Consider the following 17534-nt stretch of genomic DNA (forward strand, 5'->3'; position numbering starts at 1 on the left):
AGAGAGAAGTGGCTTTGCTTTTGTTAGCATAATCACAGGCCATGCTATAAAAATGTATTTGGGACATTAAACTTCTCAGGACTCAGGAAAGCCATTGACTGTTTGCTACTCACCGTATTTGGGTTACCCATGCCTTCCAGATGTTAGAGTAGTAGAGTCATCCTTGATTCACATTCAGGCCAGCAGCCAGTTGTAATGGGAAGAGTATGGAGTTTGGAGTTCCAACAGATTCCAGCACATTTAAACCTCTGCTGCACCAGTCACTGGTGAACCCAAGCAAATTAGGTAATGCCAGGCATCTCCCGTCCTCATCTGTAACTCCCTCCAGGGGAGGTCGAAGGATTGAATGGGATTTGAGGGTTGAACAGCCAGAGCTATGGCAGTTGGGTAGATAATTAACTAGTACTTGCTGGTTTACAGTGTTCATTTTGCTACAAATGCACGTAATACTGATGTCGTTAATATTACAAATTTTTGTAGTGAAAAGGTACACTGGTTAGTGAAAAGAGTTCTGGGCCAGAGTCAGATTGCTGGGTCTAGAGCTGGTTTTGTTCCCCATGGGATATGTAACTTCGGGCGGGTCACTTAAATTCTGAGTGTCAGTATATAATGAGGGCAGTAGGAATAGCCAAGTATACTCCACGACATCGTTGAGAAGCCCAGAAGAGATATTGAACAAGAAAGCAGTATACACGATGTCACACACTGTACGCACGCATAGTGGGACTGTTGTGGTCACAAGAATGCCACCTCCAGCCACGTGGTGTCTAAAAGGGACCTGTGCTGTCCTTTAGTGCCCTGGGATGAGTGTTGTCTAAGTGGGAGACTTGGAAATCATTAGAAGTGGCAGAGTCCCTTCCCTCCCCTGCCCCATCGTCACGCTCTTTGTTTGCTCTGACCAATATGGAGACCGGTTTTTTTTCTTCAGTATGAAAGATGGAAGCCAGCCTGCATCTTGAGTTGGACTCCTTTTTCACTATTCTGTGAACATTACACTTCCTTCCCCCAAACTATTCGTCTGTCCTCTTCTTAATTTCTTGCTTTGAACATAGCCAGCCACATTCCCTTCTTGTGTCGTCTCTGGCATTTTGAGCCTCTGTTAACTGCACCCTTTATAGATGCCTTTTAAGGTTCATTCCGAGTTTCGTTTTTATTTATCTTTCTCCTAAAGCTTAAATTTGAGCTTCCCAGAGCGCTCCCGTTATGTATAATCACATGACTATTTCCTTAGGGAATGCGCTTTTTCCTTCTCAGGAGCTATGTTCTTGATTATCTACAGCATTTCTGTCCTTAGGCATTCCTTCTTCCCTAAATAATCCCTCCAGGATTTTAGCAGTCGTCTCTTAGCTAAGATTTTGAAACTTGCTGTCCTAAAAGACGGGCGCAGATGTTCACCTGTGTCTACAAATCCTTTTTCCTTGCTATTACAAATTCCAAGATGCTACAGTCTTTTTCTCCTTCCTTTGGGTGTGAGCCTAGAGTTGCCTTTAAACTGAGACCTTGACTGTTTTAAATAGCATCAACCTCCATTACCTTTCTGGTCAGAGGAGCCTCCTTTGCTGTCTGCATCATTATAAATGCAGATTCAATGGAATTAGTGAATTTTTTAAAAAACTTTAGATGGAATTTTAAGGCCACTTGCTTCCTGTTTGCAGCCCTTACTCCTTTCACTGTTTGCCCCCTATGGAGAGTGGGAGCCGGCCACCTGCAGCACAGCAGTGCCTGGAACCATGGAAGTTCTAGAGCTGTTTGAGGTGTGTGTTCTCAGGTAAACTGTGGGAGGTACATGAAGAAGAATTTGGTATATTTCCTTTACCTCTTTTGTGTCCAACCAAATTTTTCCAAAAAGACATCTCTTTAGAGTTTATATTATTGTTATTATTATTATTATTATTGCTCTTTGGCTAAGCTTTAGATGCAGTGGTTTATGGGGAAAATGCAACCTTTATAGATTTGATTTCTTCTCACCATCTTAGAGACATTTTGGCTTTATGAATATAAAATAAGGTATGTCAATATGCAACATTTATAGGAACTGTCAACCCTGAAGCTTTGGCATTTTCATCTCTGTGTCATTTCACTCATCCATTATGTCATTATCTTTAAGAAGGAGGTGGTTTGGGCTGGCCCGGTGGCTCAGGTGGTTGGAGCGCCATACTCCTAACGCCAGGTCACCGGTTCGAATCCCACATGGGCCAGTGAGCTGCGCCCTCTACAGCTAAGATTGTGAACAACAGCTCTCCCTAGAGCTGGGCTATTGTGATCAGCCGGAGGTTGGCATGAGCTGCTGCTGTGAGTGGCTGGCAACCATCGCGAGCTCCCGTGGGCTGCTGTGAGCTGCTGTGAGCAGCCAGCTGACCAAGGAGACAGGGGTGAGCGCAAGGCTCATAATACCAACATGGACCAGGGAGCTGTGTCCTACAACTAGACTGAGAAACAACCACTTGAACTGGAGTGGGGCAGGGAGAGACAGAAGAAAGGGGGGCGGGGAGAAAGAGGTGGTGTTTTTGTTTTTGTTTTTTGTTTTGGTAACAGCTTTATTGAGATCTGTAATGTGTAGATGTATCAGCTCACTCCAGATCTGTAATTCCCATACCATACAAATCACCAATTTAAAGTGTATAATTCAGTAGTTCTCAGTATATTTACATAGTTCCACAGCCATCACCACAGTCAATTTTAGAACACAGGAAGAGGTGTTTTAATGTACAGCCTTGAACTCTGCAATAAGCGGATCAGTTGAACAATAACCGCAGTGCACGTGGGGGGCTGCATTTATTCTTTATAAGTTTACTCAGCTCCTTATAGGGAGGGGATCCTACTTATGTAACCTGTACTCTTTGAAGTCACAGGAACAAGGTAGCCCAGGCTATTGGGGCAAATGTCTGACTCCTGCTTTAGCTATAATTAGGGTCCCTCGTGAATATATGACTTGATGGAGTGAGCTGATACATCTACACATCAACAGACTTTTTGCCACAGTCTGTCTAGCAATGGGAGGACAAACAGAGGTGGAAGGGCTTTCAATGGTAGTTCCTTACAGAGCTGCCAGATCTTGGTTGGCCACCTGTGCCCAGAGGTCTGAATGGGAGTGCTCGGCACATGGGTGACACTCAGTAAATATGTAGAATAAATTAGGATGATAAATGGGAGAGCAAGGGCTGGAAGCCACCATGCAAGTCTATCGAGGATACTGGTGTGCGTCGTTCTCATCTCTCACCCGGACCTAGAGTAGCTTCCCCAATGGTCTCCCCAGTTCAACTTTAGCCCATCCCCAATTCATTCTTGATATGAAAACCAGAGTAATCTTTTAAAAGTCATAATGTCAATAATGCCTTCCTCCTTTTAAACCTTTTGATGATGTTTAAATCTTTTAAACTTTTTTTATCTTGCCCTGCCCTTAGGATAAAGGTCAAAATTCGTAATTAACATTGCCTGCATGACCCTTCATGTGACATCTGTCTTCTGCCTTAGCACTCCCTCATCTTGAACCAGTCACAACTGGCTTTTTTCTCTACTTTTCAGGGTCATTATGCATACGGTTTCCTCTGCCTGCCAATTACCCACTTTTCCTTCAGGTCTCAGCTTAATTGTGATATTTTTAGGAATCCTTTCTTCAGTGGAGCTTATATCAACCCCATAGATCGTTTTCATAATACCATCTACCATTCCTTTGTCACTAAAGAACCTCTGTAATGAAGCAATGCTTGGTTTACTGTCCGTTACCCTGTTAGACTGTACAATCCATGAGGCCAATGAATATATGTCTTTCATTCTGTTACTGTATACTTACTACTTGACACATAGTAGATACACATTAATTATGTATTTTGGGATGGATGAATGAGTTCTTGAATGAATGTTGACTGTGGTAGCCCAGGTGAAAGCCCTTCTGCACCAACCTTTGGCGTATCCAACTGGTCACCAAAGGGCACTTTGCACAGCTTTCCTTTTCTACCTAGTTAAGAACACTCAAGTAATAAAGAAATTTAGGTTTTGCTGTTTAGAATATCAGAAAGTGTTCTTTCACACTTACAGTACATTAAAACTGGACTTAACCTTAGGCATGACCTGGTCCCTATATTGACAGCACCCCTTTTTTTTTTTGCAACAGAGCAGAGTCTAGGAGAGTTTTGGAGACTCTTAAGACAATTAAGACTGTCAATTAAGAACAGAGCCACCTCTGCTCATGGAACTCCCTGAATTTTGCTGCACAGCCAGGGTCTAAAGTTTCTACAGACCCACTTCTTGCATGAAGTCCTTTGCCTACAGACTTAGGTTAGGAACCCCTGAGTTAGATTATAGGCCCCTTAGTGAGTTTTGTGTACCTTTCAGTATTTCACATAACTTTTCAGATGAACATATTCTGCACAGGACGGAGTATACACGTGGAGTTTGTTATCAGCACTTTCTAGTGTGTCTGTAGGTCGTTTTGAACGTTAACTAAATGAGTGAAATTTTCCTATGCTTTTTTTTTCAGTTTTGCTTTTGATTTTCACTTTTTTTTATGTTGTCTTCATGTAAAACCTTTTTCAAGTCAGTGTGAACCAATAACTTGGCACACACATACATGTGTACACATTTTAAGAAAGGAAAAAACTATTAAAATTGTAATACAATGAAATGACGCTAGCATTCATTTGATTAACGCCGTCTTTTGAGCGAACGTCATACTACACATTGCTACTGTAATTCAACTTCGAAAAGTAATACATAGACAACATCTCTTAAAATGTGTACTTTTTTTTGGCACCCCTGGTATATATGTGGATGTGTGTGTGTGTGAGTGTGTGTGTGTATATGTATGTGTATATATATAAATATATAAAATATGTAAATTTTTATATATAATATTAGTGAAAATATTTGGCATTTTTAATGTATGAGTGACCCTTATTATGGAACATTGGTGTTATAAATGACCCAAGGAGTGGGGAAAATAAATAAATGACACAAATACAATTCATGCCTCAGTGTTTACTTCTAAGGAAAAACTGTTAACATCTTGAAATGAATCCTTTAAGGCATATATTATACATATCTTATGGCTAACATTCACCAGTTCTGAGCCAACTGATAATTTGTCCCTAAAATGGCAATATCAAGGTTGTGTAATACCCAGCACTGTGGTTCTCAGCGTTTCTTCTGCCTTGACATACATGAGACATGTGATACAACCTCATGGGTAACAGGGGCTCCCTAGCACACTAGTAGGGTGGGCATTTATGTGTTGTGACCATAAGTAAGGAGGGGATACATCCCACACTCACTCCAATCCTCACCACCCAGAAAGCCACGCCACAGTGAAAAAGTGTCCTTGGGAACTGGGAGATCTGAGCTATACTCCTAGCTCTTCTCCCAGTTATGGTATGACCTTGGCAAGTTACTTCATCTCTTAGAGGCTTCATTTTATTGTCTCGTAGTATAGGAAGAACACAAGCCTAACTATCTTATGGCTTCTTGCACAGATCAACAGTAATAGATGAAGTGCTTTGGGAAGTTATTAGGCTGTACCGATGTTGATTGTATTGCAGAGCCTGGCCCATTTAAGTTGTGCTGTTCCCAACCATATGTCCAAGGCTAATTGTTGCCTCTTTTTGTCCTCTGAAAGTACCTTCTCAGTTCCACTAGGAATCCTTAATATAAGGATAATGAAATAATTGAAGTTAATACTAAGAAATAAACAAGAAGAAGAAGAAGAAAAGAAAGAAATTAACATAGGTGCCAAACTACCAATGTTCTGCTTGGATGTTAGTTAAGACACACATATAGAGATTCTTAAGTTCCTTTTATAGATATAAACACCTGGATGCATTTACCATTTAAAGAATTAAAGGAGGTTTGTTTTTTTCCTTTAGTCTAGAAAATGTGTTTTTACCAGTATTTTTTCTCTCATAATGAAAAGATTTTGAACCTGAAATTCAGTAGAAGGTTAGGATTAAATTTTGCTTATATTCCTTTGAACAGTGTTTCTGTGAAAAATTGGAACAGTTTAAAGTATTTAAGTACAAAGAGGGCAAAAGAGGGCACCTGTACTCATTCTGTCTGTTTTAATGATATTTTTAGAAGTGATGCCAAATGAACACTTAAAAGATGTGAAAGCTCTGCTAAATCCAGTTTTCTTTATAACTCAAGTCTCGGTCACTTACATATGAAAGATTTTTGTAGTGTGAAAAATGAGATCATTAGAAAATGAGTGATCTTTTTATATAGCCATTTATCTACCCTTTTGTCTACTCTGTGTGATTCTGAGAAGATTTGTAGGGGTAGAATCAGTTGAATCTGCCTTAGTGTAACAAAAACATGTGACTTGACTTATATGAACAATTTCTTTATAAAAATGTGAGGTACCCTCCCCCCATACACAACTATTGTTTAGCACAATTTGGTCCTGTTGTCCCCTAGAAATTTGTAAGTCAGATGTTTATAACTTGATACGCAGCATGTGGTAAACATTGATTATAGTCTGGCAACTCAGCCCAGAGACCTTTTTACTAGTAGAAAGGATACTAAACTAGCATCTGCCAATCTAGTTTAGTCTTAACTATACCACTTATCACGTAGCTGGAAGAAGGATATGTGTGTACATGTGTCAATGAAAATGCTTTTGGAAATTGTAAAGCTCTCTGTCAATACACAGTGGCACTGATAACATACTGATTTACGTGAAACCATGAATGGCTAATATTTGAGCTTTTCTGGCAGATGCTTATTAGACAGTTTAATTGAAATTCCGCATGATAAAAGGAGTTAAATATTTCAGGCAAGGCAAGGATAAAGTTGGTTGGTTATTTGAGTTTTTGAACTAGGAGGAGGAGCTCTCGGTACGCAGGGATCCGTTCCTAAAATTAGTGCCCGTCAACCACCATTTTCCTAAATTGTTCCTCATAAAGCACGAGTCCCTGAGGATTTTAATATCTGTTCTATAAAAAAAAAAAAAATCTTTTTTCTAAGTCAAATGAGTTTGGAAAATGCTTTCTTCAAGAAAGTTAAGTAGGTTGCTTTATTCTAGGGCTTCTTAGAATCTTTTATATACTAATCTTCATTATGAAGATCCACGAAGGAGACACTTCAATTTTTCACAAGTTTTTTTGATCATGAACTCTTCTAAAATGCACCATCTCTTGGGAATAATGTTCTCGAGAGCCCAGTTGAGAAAATACTATTTCCAGCTTCTTTTCTTCTTTCATGCTCCAATTCAGAAGTTTAATAAGCGGTTGACTGTTTTTCCCTTCCTCGGTGCCTTTTTACTAAGTGTGTCCCACCCACCATATATTTTCTTTTCTTTTTTTTTCTCATTGTGAAAAAACAACACATGAAATCTGTCCTCTTAACAAATGTCTCAGTGTACAGTTATTATTAACTATAAGCCCAGTGATGTACAGATCTCTAGAAGTTTTTCATCTTGTGGGACGGAAGCTTTATAACCTTTGAACAGTAGTTCCCCACTTCCCTCTGTCCCCAAACCCTGGCAACCACCAGTCTACTTTCTGCTTTCTCTGGGTTTGACTGCTTTAGATACTTCATATAAATGGAATAATGCAGTATTTGTCCTGTGTCTGGTTTATTTCACTTAGCATAATGTCCTTGAAGTTCATCCATGTTGTTGCATGTGACAGAATTTCCTTCTTTTTTTAAGGCTGAATAATATTCCATCATTGTATACATATACCATATTTTCTTTATCCATTCATCTATCAATGGGTATTTAGGTTCCTTCCAAGGCTTGGCTATTGTGAATAATGTTGCAATAAACACAATAGTGAAAATATCTCTTCGAGATCCTGATTTCAATTCTTTTGAATAAATGCCCAGAAGGGGGATTGCTGGGTGTGTATTTTCTATCGATAGAGGGTTGGTGTGAGGCAGGGAAACAGCAGCTGCATATCCATGGGGGGCATTAAAGATGTGATTGAAGTTCTCTTTAGTATTTATAGTTCTCTGTATTTTGATTATTTGAGAGTATTGTCTCTGTCTAACATATTAGTCTCTATATAAGAAGGGAAAACCGTTTTGAAATCAATATGCCATTGACAAATAATATTTCCTTGACTCTGTTTTAGCTTAATGCATAGGACCAGAGAGACTGACTTTCAGTTAGCTAATTTGGGGCTTCCTGATACTTTTATTTAAGGAACATTGTGACAGCTAAGTCATAGTACATCATATTTGCTTTCAATAGCATACTCTTTAGAATAACCCTTTTTTTAAATTTTATTTAATGAGATGTTATCCATTGCACTTTTCTTTGCAAGCACTTCAAGTACTTCACATATTTAACGGTTTTTTTCCTCTCTTCTCTAGAAACATATTAGGCCTGAATTTTAGCTAAAGACTACCAAAGGCTTTATATTTTCAGCCTGCGTAAAGATTACTGTGACCCAGTAACCACACTAACACAAGTGCTGGTAATTCTACACTTTGTCCCTGGCTGCAGCTGGAATACATAAGATGGTTCAACAGCAAAAGAAGTGGGGGTTCTGATGACCTGTTCCCAGACTGTCTGCTGCTTGCCTTAGTCTTGGGACCTCCCACAACCCAGCCTTCATTTTGCTGCTGTTACTGACCCCTGCGTTGATCTGGCTTGAAAGCTTCCCAGCTGCAGCAATGGATGTGTTTGATTTGACCCTTTGAGAGGAAGCAACTCCCAGAAGTGAATTCAAATATTGTCGGAATTAATCCTACCTGAGCTTGTTTTGAAGCACTGGGGGTCTTAGAGCCTTTGACTAGAAATAGTTTTTGAAATGGAGTTTGGGTTGTCTAAAGAAAGAGCGAAAGATATTCCTTTTCTCTAAATGGCGTGGAAACGTTTTCTCCTGTCTCTCCTTCCTCATCTTGACCTCTGATCTCTCCTGTTCTCTCTTTTTATGTCTTCTCTCTTGGAATTGGAATCATTTTTAATATGAAAACTCTTTAGAGTGATTAAGTGTTCTTTCCTGCTCCTGTTGGAGTACAGAGGCTGTTCATGGGACTACTAATGAAAAAAAGACCATCACCCCCCTTTTGAAGTAGTTACCTCAGTAAGACATTCAAGCTCTTTAACCCCAGAAGGCAGGCGGTACCAGTCAGTTAGCAGTTTCTTGGTGAATGCTTATTCTTATTTGGAAGAGCCGGTCCAAACCTCTCATAGGGTAGAGGAAACTGAGGCCTGCGAGGTTGGGAAACAGCCATTAAATAGAGCCAGGGCTCTCTGCCCCTCTGGGCGGGGACGGGAAGGTGAGGCCATGGCAGTCATGCATTTCACAGATTTCTAATGCTTTTCTTAGCCTTCATTCTCCACGTGATCCACTCTTCTGCTACTAGAAACTCCAGCCCCACTCGCAAGTATCATGGAAGGAAACCAGACTGACGTTGAATCTATAGATGATACAGGCTACTGTCAGGGGCCCGGCCTTACATAAGTTATCTTACGGCTAGACAGAGCCCTCACAGACCTCTCTGCGCTCTCTGTATGTACATAAGCACATTCTCACCTGTGGGAAAGGCAAAGGGTGATTTTTAAATCTTTCTTCCCCTAGCACTTCAAAATAGGAAAACTGGTAAGTCCTATCCTTGGAAAGGTAAAAAGAAAAGACAGTCCAAACCATTTCTCCTATGTGATTTTTAATCTATCCCACATTGCTTTTAGAATAACTGAGTTTGCTAAACCTGGGAGGTTGTAGATAATTTTGTTGCTAAGCAAAAGTTATTTTTCATGTAGCTGCTTTAATTTCCTGGGCATCTGTCATCTGCTTTCTAAATAGCAGGATTCCAGCTCATAGTCAGTTGAAAAACTAAAAATTTTATATTTAAATAATCTTCATATTCGCTGCCAGCAGGCAACTTGCTTTAGCAACTGTAAAGACACCATGGTTAGTGGGAATGGTGACAAGGTCACTGTGGTTTTTAGGATAGATGTCTCTGTGACACGTGCCAAGAAGATTAGAGGTGCATTGTTTAAAAGCTGTGAGCACACCAAATAAAATGATTTTTCCAGGAAGCATTTGCTCCACATGATAAAAAATGTCCTACTGACTTCTGGGCAAGCCTTTATTTCCACCAAATTACACCTCTTTATGTGGCCTCTTTTTCCAGTTTGTCCACCCTGATTCCATCATCTGAAATCTTTGCTTCTATTCAATTTCCAGGCACCTGGAAACATACCTCACCTGCCTTGGGATGGTTAGGTATCTGACAGACTTCATTTGTTTTATTTCCATCACCAAAAGGCACACTGAAGCAGCGACCCGTCTTTAGTGTCCTTTATCTAACCTTTAGCACGTAATTCATGAGCCTGACCTTGGCTTATGCCTCCCTTCTCATTACTACAACCTTTCAGGCCCAAGGACAGGGAATTCTCTACCCGCGAAGACTTTACGGTTTCCCTGGGTATCCCCTCTCTCCACCGAGAGCACTTTAGTCATTGCTTTATTTACTTTGGGAGGTCATTTTGCTGACTGATGTCAACATGAGTGCAGAGAGAAATATTTTCTCTAGCGTGTTAGAAACGAAACAATGTCAGCGTTGCGATCAGATTGCTGACGTATGGCTTTCTCTTTGTCTGTCTCATTCTAAATATATGATTCCCTTTATTCATCTTCTTGGAACCACTTGTCCAGGGTTCCACATCAGCCCTCGTTATGCGTAGCGGTTCCCAACTCATCACTAATTACACACAGGCCTCAGCATCCTTGGACACGGCCGTCTCCATTGGGCATGGTGTGAATCCAAGTGTCTCTGTGGGAAGTTTCCATCTCCGGTGCCTGCACAGCCCTCGGAAGCGAGGGCCAGCTTAGTGAGGACCGGCTCTGTGGAGGGCTCTAGTATTTGACTTGAATGGTAGTGAAAGTCAGTAATGGGATTCCCAGTCTCCAAAATGTCAAGCTTAGTGACACTGCAGGTGACTTAGGTGGTTAACAGAGAAACTCATTGTTGTTTTAATAGTTATTATTCTGTGTATTGGGAAAAAAAAAGGAATTAATCTGGATAGTGAAGTAAAACGTCACATATTATTAATACAGGTGGCATTAGGATATGGAGAAAACAAATGGTTTGGGAGTGCCTCTAAAACACTGTCAGACCATAAATCATTTTAAGGAAGAAATACATCTTGTTCTCCATTGTATTTCAGTTTTTATTATGGTGGCTTACAAGAACTAGGCACTCCATAAATATTAGTCAAACAAGTGAATCCATTTAACTACCTAACTACCAATGTCCTTCATGCAGCTACTTCTCTTTGTTGATTTAAATTGTCAAAATTGCTGCCTGACTGTTGCCCTCCGAGAGATGTGGAAACCACACTGCGTGTCTGTCTGTGGATCGTTCTGAGTCGTGGTACATGTCTTATCTTTTGGGCAAGCCGCTCCTTTTTGGATCAGCACCTTGCAAGGAGGTGCTGGAAGCAGCTTCCCAGTAATAAGCGTCCCTCACGCATCTGGAAGGAACCAGGAAAGGCCTCTGAGTGCTCCTAGCAATCCAAAAGCCACACCCTTTCCGTTTTTGGCTTTATTCAGAGTCTTACTGACTCTGATTGCTGGCATTTAATGTGCAAGTCTTAGTAAACTTGATTATCTAGTTTTTCAGTCTAATTTAAAATGATAGGAAGTTGCAAATTTATAAAGCATCATTGAAAGGTATTATTAGAAGGTAGCAGACAGACAGATTTTGAAGGGGGGACAGCAAAAAGTGAAAACTGTCCACTGCATTGTATTACCTGGCACAACTGTAAAAGGTATTTATAACATCCCTTGCTTAAGAGAGGGCAGAGTAAATAATACATTTCAGGAAGATTTCCATTTTGAAAAAATCAAAATTCAAGACGTATTAGCACCAAAAAGTAAAAACGTCTGCTCTCTGGAAAAGTAACTCCTGAGGAATTCGTTATTCCCTAAGGAAGCTGATTAAACAAGGCCCCACTGAGTGCCTCTGGCCTAGAGGCAGGCACAGCGATGCTTGATGACTTATCTGCTGAAGTACGTGTACTGTGTGGACCATATTCCACAGAACCCTTCAACCGGTAAGGAGCACTGTTGCCGAGCTCACCTGAAGCCTGAAGAGACAGAAGGGGCAGTTTTATTCCTATTACATTTTCAGATATCTGCATGAATGTATTACTTGACGTTACATTTGTTTGTTCAGTGTTTTACAGTTTGCAGTAGGTGTTTGTATCCATCTTTCCACTTGATCTTAACATCCCCATACTGTAGAAATCCTTTCCAATCAACTGGTGGAGCACTAATTTCATCTTTCTCTTGACTGCGTGGTATTCCATGGGGTTAGAGGTACCACATTTTATTCAACCATTTACCTATAGGTGGACATTGCCACTATCGGCAATTCTTCAATAAATATACTGTACATGTAAACTCTCTTCTGGTGGTTATATTTCCAAGCACTGGGATTACAGCCAACAGTAGGATTACTGGGTCAAAGAGTATACGTATTTTTAATTTTAAGAATTTGCTTTTTAAAAAATGTAGCGATTCACATTTCTATCAGCAGATGATAGGCAGTTACCACCTCTTTTAAATGTTTGCCAGTCTGAGACTAAAGTAATATTAATTTTCTTTTTCCTGACTACTAACAAATGTGAAAACCTTTTAATGCGGATTGCCTATGAATTCTTATATGTCTTTTTCTTACGTCTTTTATGTCTTCTATTTTTATGCATCTTTTTCTTGTCAGTTCTTAAGAGTTCTTTGTGTAATATAAATAATAACCTGTAATTTTTTTCCAAATCCATCCATCATTTGTCTACTGACATTTTTCATGGTGTTTTTTGGTCATTTAAATGTATTTTATTTTTACGTAGTCTAATAGATTTATTTCCTTCTGAAGCTTCTAGAATGCTAGTCCTTATTAAAAAGATCTATCTTGCCCTTAATTTGTTCATATAGACCTAGTTTAAGATTATTTTCTTTTTTAAATTTTTACATTTAAATAGTTCTTCATGTAGGTACTGTGTTGTTATAATTTGGTTCATTCCGAGGAATTTATAATTTTTGCTACAATTGTAAATAGAATATTTTCTGTTTTTATTGCTAGAGTAACATAAGGTTACTAGTTTTCTGACAAGTCTTCTTGACAGAGAAAAATATATTGACTAGATACAGGATTTTGGGATCATGTCCTTTTCTCTCAGCCTAATAGGTAGTATTCTTTGGTGTTCTAGCTTCTAATGTTGCAGGTGAGAAGTCCGATGCCAGTTTGTTTCTTTCTTCCCTTTGCAGGAGAGAGTAACTTGCTCTTTTCACTTGGAAGCATGTAACATTTTCTCTTTACCTTTGGAGTGCAGAAATTTTAGCTAGTGATTTACCAGGATATGCCCCATGGTATGTTGTTGGGTTTTTTCCCTTATCAGTCTGTACTGGACCTGGTAGTATTTTTGAGATGAGGTTTCAGGACTTTCGTCAGTTTATTACCTTTCCTCATTTTACTTTTTCCTGAACTTTTATGACTTGTATATTAGGTTCTCCTGGATCTAGTCTAAAATTTGTTATCTTTCCTCTTACTCTTTACTTTTCAAAATTATTGTTTTCTAGAGATTTGAAATATTTCTGCCACCTGATCTCCTAGGCCACTAAACTGGATCTCAACGGTGATTATCTTCTCTTCAATTCATCTGATTATTTCAATTCAGCTTAATTAGTCAAAAAGTCACAGTTTAGATATTTCAGCTTCTTGATAATAAAACAGTTTGAATGTAGGCAAAAGTATAGAGACCAGCACAGTGAACCTCATCATCCGGTTACAACAATTATCAACATCCAGTGTTCCAGTCCTCCAGTTTCAATAGTTACCTACTCACTCTCCCACCCTCCCCCAGATTATTTTAAGCAGATCCCAGACGTAATATAATTTCATCCTGAAGTAATTCAATTAAATAATTCAGTTATATCTCTAAAATAGAGTTCTTTAAAAAACAAAACTGGACCCCACTAAACTTTAATTAAAAATGAAAAAACTGGGAGTACAAGATTTCCTTTTGTGATGATGCAAATGTTTTGGAACTAGATAGACGTGGTGGTTACACAACATTGTGAGTGTAGTAATCATCCCTGGATTGTTCATTTTAAAATGGTTAATGTTTTAGACTTTAACCTCAATTTAAAAAATTAATTTAAGCTCTTAAAAAAACCTGAGGTAAATAAAAATAAAATGGAAAAGCCCACATAGCCACAATACTGCTTTTATACCTAAACGAAAGTAATTGTTTTTTTTAAATATTACCAGAAAGTCCCCTTTGTACTAGACTTGAATCTCCTTAAGTGCTCTTTTCATATTTGTATATATTATAAATGGCCATCGTCTTTGTCCCCCAGTAGCTTTCTTTTGCTGAGAGTGAATTCTGTTTGTTCAGACCAATCCTCTCTCTGACTGCTGGATCCCCCTTTCCAGGCTTACTGGGGCTCAGATCTGGTTGCTAGAGCACCCCGAATATAGGTGTCTGCCTGGTGATAGAAGCAAAGCAGTTCTCACTTGTGGGGTGAGGGCGGAAACGCAGGCTGCTGCCAGGCCCCTGCGAGCGCTGCCTCTACCCGCAGCCCCCCCATCTCAGGGCCCGGGATTCGTTCCTCCATTTGGCTGCTCTTTGGCCTTCAGATGCATGAGACGGGGCCAGGTTAGATACACTCATTAACCAATAGCGCCCTTCCCCTAGTTGTCTATAATCTCTACTACCACACTCTTCCCCGGATGTACCACTGTTGTGTCTTACTCCAGGACTCTGTCCTCAAGTTACTTGAAACTAAGGAGAGATGCCGACCAAGGCAGGACTGTAGTAGGAAATGCCATATGAGCAGTATGGCGTGTTTAGTATCATACAAAGGAGCAAGGACAGAAATAGTTAAGGCCGACTGTGCCTCTCCCTGATTTCTGACAAGCGTGCAAGACCTGCAGTAGGTAAAGAAGAGTCTCTTCCACCAGTGGTGCTGGGGCAGCTGGTGTCCACGCACAAAAATGAAGTGGGCCCGCCTTACACTGTGTGTGTACAAAAGGAACTCACAATCAACCCACCTAACGATGGGAGCTAAAACCACAAAATTCTTAGAAGAAACATAGGGGTAAATCTTCATGACCTTGGATTTGGCAGTGGATTCTTAGACGTGACACCAAAAGGAAGAGCAAAAATTTTTGTGTATCAGTGGGCATTATCAAGAAAGGGAAATGTAGGGGCCAGCCCGGTGGCTCAGGCGGTCGGAGCTCCATGCTCCTAACTCCGAAGGCTGCTGGTTCGATTCCCACATGGGCCAGTGGGCTCTCAACCACAAGGTTGCCGGTTCAACTCCTCGAGTCCCGCAAGGGATGGTGGGCTCTGCCCCCTGAAACTAAGATTGAACACGGCACCTGGAACTGAGCTGCCTCCCGGATGGCTCAGTTGGTTGGAACGCGTCCTCTAAACCACAAGGTTGCCGGTTCGACTCCCGCAAGGGATGGTGGGCTGTGCCCCCTGCAACTAGCAACGGCAACTGGACCTGGAGCTGAGCTGCGCCCTCCACAAGTAAGATCAAAAGGACAACAACTTGACTTGGAAAAAAGTCCTGGAAGTACACACTGTTCCTCAATTAAAAAAAAAAAAAAAAAGTCCTGTTCCCCTTCCCCAATAAAAAAAAGAAAGAAAGAAAAAGGAAAGTGAAATGTAGCCTACAAAATAGGAGGAAGCATTTGCAAATCATATGTTGATAAAAATCTAATGTCTAGCATATACCAAGAACTCATACAACAACAACAAAAAAATCCAATTTTAAAAATGGTCAAAGGACCATTTCTCCAAAGAAGATATATAAATGGCCAGCAAGCACATGAAAAGTTGCTCAGTGTCATTAGTCAGTAGGCAAATGCAAATCAAAACCACAATGAGGTACCTCTTCACACCTACTAGGAAAGCTGTCATCACAAAAATGGGAAACAGCCAGTGTTGCTGCGTATAGAGAGAAATTGGAACCCTGGCACATTGCTGGTGGGAATATAAAGTGGTACAGCCTCAGTGGAAAACAATTTGCCTGTTCTTCAAAATGTTAATCGTAGAATTTCTGTACATCCCAGCAATTCTACTCCTTCGGCATATATTCAAAAGAATTGAAAACAGGTATTCAAACAAATATATGTACCCATATATTATTCCTAGCAGCACCATTCACAATAGCCAAATGTCCATCCATAATGAAGGGATAAACAAATGTGGTATATATGTACATATAGATACACGTATAATGGAGTATTCAGTCATAAAAAGGAAAGAAATACTATAACACGGATGAACTTTAAAACATTTTGATAAGTCAAAAAAGTCAGACATGAAAGGTCACATATTATGAGATTCCATTTACATAAAATATTAAATCCTTAGAGACAGAAATAGGTAAATCCTTAGAGACAGAAACCGGATTGGTGGTTGCCAGGGGCTCAGGAGGGAGACGTGGGCTGAGTAACTGCTTAGTGGGTACAGGGTTTCCTTTTGGGGTGATGAAATGTTTTGGACCTAGATAGAGGTGGTGGTTGTACAACATTGTGGATGTATTAAATGCCACTGACTTGTTCACTTTAAAATTGTTAACTTTATGTTAAGAAAGAAAAAGAGAAGAAAGGTTGGGCCTCATTGGGTACAGGAATTGTTGAGTGGGCTGGGTGTTAAAGGAGAGCATTAAGGTGGGCAGAACGTGCAAGTGAAAATAAAGACCATGTAGAGTCTGAGTTGGGAATTAGTTAGGAGAGAGATTGGTGCAAATCATGAAGTCTCGTCTCTGGCTTATAACTGAGCCATAGGAGACAGGAAGTACCCTATTACATGATGGCAGCTGGGCTTCGTCCTGTAGGCGCTGGAGAATTGGGAGGGCTTTTGGCCAGTGGGACATAGGGGTAGACGATTGGAGGCCTGGAGCCTGGTGGTCAATGCAGGCCATCGACATTGAGCACATCCGGTACATCGAGACGGCCTGGACTAGAGAGGAAGCAGTAGGAATCACAATTATTATGCTCAGTGCTCATGGTGTCCAGACGTGTAACTCACTTAGTCCTCACAGGACCCCATAAAGTATGAACTCTTCTTTGCCTCCTATGTACAGATGAGTAAACAGAACAGAGTGGCTGAGAAACTTGCCTAAGGTTGCACAGCCACTAACATGGCCTAGATTTGAACCCAGGCAAATGACCCCAGAACCCCACCTGAAGTTTTAATTATGACACAGAGATGAATGTGAGAAAGTTTTTTGAAGCCCACTTACTCCCTTGTCAGGTTGAGGATGAGGAACTAGGAGAAAGGGAACTAGAGCCAGAGTAAAGACCTTTTCCCTCTGGGCAACCAGGAGCTGGTACGAGTCTTCTCAGGTGGGTCTTCCAAGTAGAAATATCTGTCTGGCCAGTGGACCTGTGGACAAGAGCTTATGGCTGGAGACACAACTCCAGAGGAGGCCAGCAAAGGAGCCTTCGGGAGGGAAGAAGAAGCAGGGATGTAGCGAGTCCGATGCGAGGCAGGCCCCATCTTTCCCACTCACCTCCTGCCCTTCCGGAACCTCCTGGCTGCATCCAGAGGCAGCCTGAATGTGCAGGGAGTT

At 40.5% G+C, this 17534-nt stretch overlaps 1 protein-coding gene across 13 annotated transcripts in view; it reads left to right on the forward strand.

The window, feature by feature from the left end:
* CPEB3 (cytoplasmic polyadenylation element binding protein 3) overlaps positions 1-17534 on the forward strand; it is a 173177-nt gene that overhangs the window by 148857 nt on the left and 6786 nt on the right. For 4 of the 13 annotated variants that reach the window (XM_074339389.1, XM_074339390.1, XM_074339391.1 and 1 more), the window contains exon 11: positions 1656-1754. The exons of the other annotated variants lie outside the window; for them this stretch is intronic. In XM_074339389.1, the coding sequence (XP_074195490.1) occupies positions 1656-1754 (99 nt within the window). The remainder of the gene's footprint in view (positions 1-1655; positions 1755-17534) is intronic. 13 annotated transcript variants of the gene reach the window in all.

Source organism: Rhinolophus sinicus, linkage group LG07 (assembly GCF_036562045.2).
Source record: "Rhinolophus sinicus isolate RSC01 linkage group LG07, ASM3656204v1, whole genome shotgun sequence".
NCBI classification, from domain to species: domain Eukaryota; kingdom Metazoa; phylum Chordata; class Mammalia; order Chiroptera; family Rhinolophidae; genus Rhinolophus; species Rhinolophus sinicus.